Source organism: Mastomys coucha, unplaced genomic scaffold (genome assembly GCF_008632895.1).
Source record: "Mastomys coucha isolate ucsf_1 unplaced genomic scaffold, UCSF_Mcou_1 pScaffold1, whole genome shotgun sequence".
Taxonomy (NCBI): Eukaryota; Metazoa; Chordata; class Mammalia; order Rodentia; family Muridae; genus Mastomys; species Mastomys coucha.
In genome coordinates this window covers 36,583,033-36,587,656 of record NW_022196891.1, presented here as the reverse complement: position 1 = coordinate 36,587,656, position 4,624 = coordinate 36,583,033, and the positions used below count along the sequence as shown (strand labels likewise).

At 35.3% G+C, this 4,624-nt stretch overlaps 1 protein-coding gene across 1 annotated transcript in view; it reads left to right on the top strand.

The window, feature by feature from the left end:
* Nucleotides 1-4,624, top strand: part of Cfh (complement factor H) — an 883,581-nt gene that overhangs the window by 861,936 nt on the left and 17,021 nt on the right. The window contains 6 exon segments of the mRNA XM_031378504.1: nucleotides 81-290; nucleotides 911-1,084; nucleotides 1,660-1,699; nucleotides 1,701-1,834; nucleotides 4,092-4,226; nucleotides 4,229-4,266. Of these exon segments, the coding sequence (XP_031234364.1) occupies nucleotides 81-290; nucleotides 911-1,084; nucleotides 1,660-1,699; nucleotides 1,701-1,834; nucleotides 4,092-4,226; nucleotides 4,229-4,266 (731 nt within the window).

The following is a 4,624-nucleotide window of genomic DNA, read 5'->3' as shown; positions in this document are numbered from 1 at the left end:
CAAATAGTTTTTGTTTTTATTTATTTCCTAATGTAAACATTTTCTCTCTGTTGACTATTTCATTTATATTCTTCATGTAGCAAAAATTCCATGTTCTCAGCCCCCTAAAATTGAACATGGATCTATTAAATTACCCAGATCATCAGAAGAAAGGAGAGATGCAATTGAGTCCAGCAGTCATGAACACGGAACTACATTCAGCTATGCCTGTGATGATGGCTTCAGGATATCTGAAGAGAATGGGGTAACCTGCCACATGGGAAAATGGAGCTCTCCACCTCGTTGTGTTGGTGAGAGCAATATGAAATTCAATTCTAGTTTTAGAATAACCAATAATGTCTTCTCTTTCAAACCAGGAGAAAGAATATTTTGATTGGTACATATACAAATTTATATATTTAACCATACATTTTATACCTGCATTATTCAACCTATGCTGCTTTAGTTGATTGTAATGTTTATATTGAATATGATTTTCCTCATGCATTTCTGTTTTTAAGATAATGTATAGTCTACAGACTTCATCTGCTCATGCGAGTTGTAATGTTTGATTTGCCACCAAGTATTAAAGCTCAAAGTATGTTTTTCCCCACACCCATATCACTTTATATGATATTTTCTGAGATTATTAATTCTTTGAGATTTTTTATTATTCCTTTTTGTCATTCATGAATTTTCAGATATTTGTGTTAAAATTCTTGCTTAGTTTTGAAGGTATTTAACATGTAAAACAAGAAAATGTTGTATTAGGAAGCACTGACCACGTTCTTTATGATGGGTGGCACATCTTGCTTGTTACCATCTCCTTCTAGTACGACTATATAGAGAATTGATACATATAAATGAATTTCTGTATTAGTACAATGCAGAATGGTTTAACTATGTTACTTTCATTTGTGTCTTTTTTCAGGAATTCCTTGTGGACCTCCACCTTCAATTCCTCTTGGCATTGTTTCTCATGAACTAGAGAGTTACCGATATGGAGAAGAGGTTACATACAATTGTTCAGAAGGCTTTGGAATTGATGGGCCAGCATTTGTTAAATGTGTAGGAGGAAAGTGGTCTGAACCACCAAAATGCATAAGTATAGTTTTATTTTCATTCTTTGTATAATATATAATGTAATTCAATCTATATGTGTCACAAATAAGAAGATTGCCATAATTCTAGTATATAAGAAGGTTTTTCTACATAGTACTGGATCCTGGAAGGCAAATATAGTACTAGTAAAAATATAATATTACCTTTTCAACACAACTAAATTGTTTTGTTTCATATAGGATGAGCTATATCCTCAGACTTCAAGCTCCTCTCAAGCAGCTCATTAGTACAGTTTTAGCAGCAATGCCACAATTATATATCTCTAAAATTTTGAAATAATTATGGATAATTCACATTTGATAAAACAAAAGTAGAAATAGTATGGAAAGTATAAGAAAAAGGTAAATGCAAAATGTAAAATCTCAAGAATTATGATCACCAGAGTTCTATGTCTACCTTATTTATTTTCATAATTATAGAAGAGCTCAACAAAACTAAGTCAAAATGGGAAAACTACTCTATTTGTTGTTCTCTATGAAACTAACTATTGTTTTGTATATTTCATATTCTACAACTTTCTGAAAACATATACTTACATACTTTTTTTTTTCTTTTCAGAAACCGATTGTGACTTTTTACCCACATTTGAAACTGCCATACCGACAGAAAAGAAAAAAATCATATAGGTCAGGAGAACAAGTGATATTCAAATGTCCACCTCCTTATCAAATTGATGGCTCTGACTTTGTGACATGTGTTAATAGCAAGTGGATTGGACAGCCGGTATGCAAAGGTATTAGAATGGGCTTTGAACATGGATTTATTTTAGGGTCAGAAAATATTAATGTTTAAAGAAAGATGAAGCTTGTCCATATTAAAAATTAAAGCACTAAATTGAAAACTCTATGCTTAAGATGATAGAGTTATGGTGTTCAGAGTTTGAGTCTATGGCTAGCATCATGTTGGATCATGTTTTCTATATAAATTAATAATAAGGAGCTCATGGTAGAGATCCAAAATACAATAAAAACTAGAGGTGAGACCTTCAGTCTTCTATAAAGTCCCCTCAGGAAATTTTGTATGACTCATTTTGGAACGTTCTGTAGGCTATAAATATTTGTTATTACATTCTTAAATACTTATCCATCAATTCTGGCCTTGCTTATATTTCATTTTCTCTAATTGGTTGGGATTTCGTTAGGATATTTTATTTGATCCTCATTTTCTTATAACTATAGTATTCTTAAACCCATGTCCTTTTTTCCCCTAACATTGCAAATAAAGTTTTTCTCACATAATATATCCTGATTATGTTGTCAGTTCCCTCCATTCCTTCCAATTCCTTCCCACCTCCTGTCTCATCTGATCTAGCCTCATTTTGTAGTTCATGAGAAAGGAAATAGCTCTAATCATTCTGGCTCATTCTGTGTGAGTTCATGTGTGCCTCGGGCTTGTTGATTGAGAGGGGCCTTGTTCTCGTTCACCTCAATTCTTTCTCTTCTTGCACCCTTTACGTTGCCTCTAATAGGTGGCCTTCCTGAGCCTTGTTTTGAGGTATTTTATGGAAACATTTCATTTAGGGCTGAGTGTTTAAGATCTCTACATAATGTTTGGCTTTGCATGTTTGTACTTGTACCCAACTTCTAAAGGACAAAGCCTCTCTGATAATAATGGTGGAACAAGGCACTGAACTTAGGATCATCAGGAGTCCTCTGATTTCTATGGATTTTGTTTTGTTTTTATAAGAGTAATACTTGGTATCACATAGTTTTTGGTTCACTGACTTAGTTGTCTCAGTTTCATAGCCCCAGGCAGTGTCAGATACTCATGGAAGCAGGCCTTAATTCAAATCAGATATTTCTTGTTCACTCTAGCAAGCTTCGTGCCACCATTTAACTAGCATAACTTTCAGGCAGAATACATTTGTAGGTCAAGTTTTGGTGGCTGGGTTGGTGTTTATGTTTCTACTTTGACAACATGAGAAGTACCTTCCTGTACCAAAGATGATTGTCTGTATGGATGAAGATCCTATGTATGCACCAATTCAACTTTGCTGTGCTCAGTGAATTGCATTGGTGTTGTCTTTCATAGTGTGGCCTTGCCTTCAGTTTGTTGGGTACACTCCATAGTCAAAGCCTGTGTTATTTGGAAGGGACCCCTTTAACACCCATTTTATTAGATGTAACCTAATTCCAGTACTAACACCTTCATTGATAACAAGATATGTCCACTGGGGCTCTGTCTCCTCACATTTTTTGGTGACTCTATTTAGATTCCTTTTATGTATTTGTATATATTTCTTTTTTATAGGTATTTTCTTTACTTACATTTCAAATGTTATCCCCTTTCCTGGTATTCCCTCAAGGAACAAAACCCTATTCTCTCCCCATTCCTCCTGCTCACCAACCCACCCTCTCCCACTTCTGACCCTGGCATTCCCCTACACTGGGGCACAGACCCTTCACAGGACCAAGGGCCTCTCCTCACATTTTTGACTGACAAGGGCATCCTCTGCTATATATGCAGCTACAGCCATGAGTCCCACCATGTGTACTCTTTAGTTGGTAGTTTAGTTCCTGGGAGCTCTGTGGGTGCTTATTCATATTGTTGTTCTTCTTATGGGGCTGCAAATGCCTCAAATGACATTTAACTTTTGTTGTCCCTCCATATATTCTGTTTTTTTTGTCTCCCCTTCTCCATCCATATCTATTTTGTTTCCCCATCCTAAGGAGACAATCCCTCACCCCAATCCCTTACGATATACCTAACCTCTGTTGTAAACACTATACCTTGGCTTTCATTGGCTTAACAGCTAATATCCACATATAAACAAATACATACATGTATTTCTTTCTGTGTCTGGGTTACCACACTTAGGATGATTTTTCTATCTATTTCTCACCATTTATCTGTGACTTTCACAATTTCATATATATATATACACACACACGTTATCCATTCACAAGGTCAGATATGTAGTTGGAACATCATGTGTTAATTGTATACTCAAGATGGACAAATGGGTAATGATACTTCATTTTGCTCCTAAGATAATTCCTGTGTAAATCCTCCATATGTGGCAAATGTTATTAGAGTAACAAGGCCCATAGCTAAATATCCATCTGGTGACAGACTACTTTATGAGTGTAATAAACTTTTTGATCTATTTGGGGAAGTTGAAGTGATGGGCAAAATGGGATTTAGACAGAACAACTGAAATGCAAAATGAGAACATATTCTTTTAATGTTTACATAACAATGTAGTGACTGTACATTAGTGAAAATAAACTGAAATAATTGTTTTTAAATTTATTTATTTATTTACATCTGATATGTTGCCTCCATCCCAGTCCCCTATCCCAGAATTCTTGAGCCCATCCCTCCTCCACTATGCCTCTGAAGAGGGTGTCCCTTATTCTCCTTACAAGGAGCATCAAGATTATTAAGGATTAGGTGCCTCCTTTCAAATCGGAAGCTAGACAATGCAGTCTTCTATGTGCACTTTGCTTGGTGGCTTAGTCTCTGCATCTCCCAAGTATCCAGGCTAGTTGATACTTTTGAACTTCTTTTTTTTTTTTTTTTA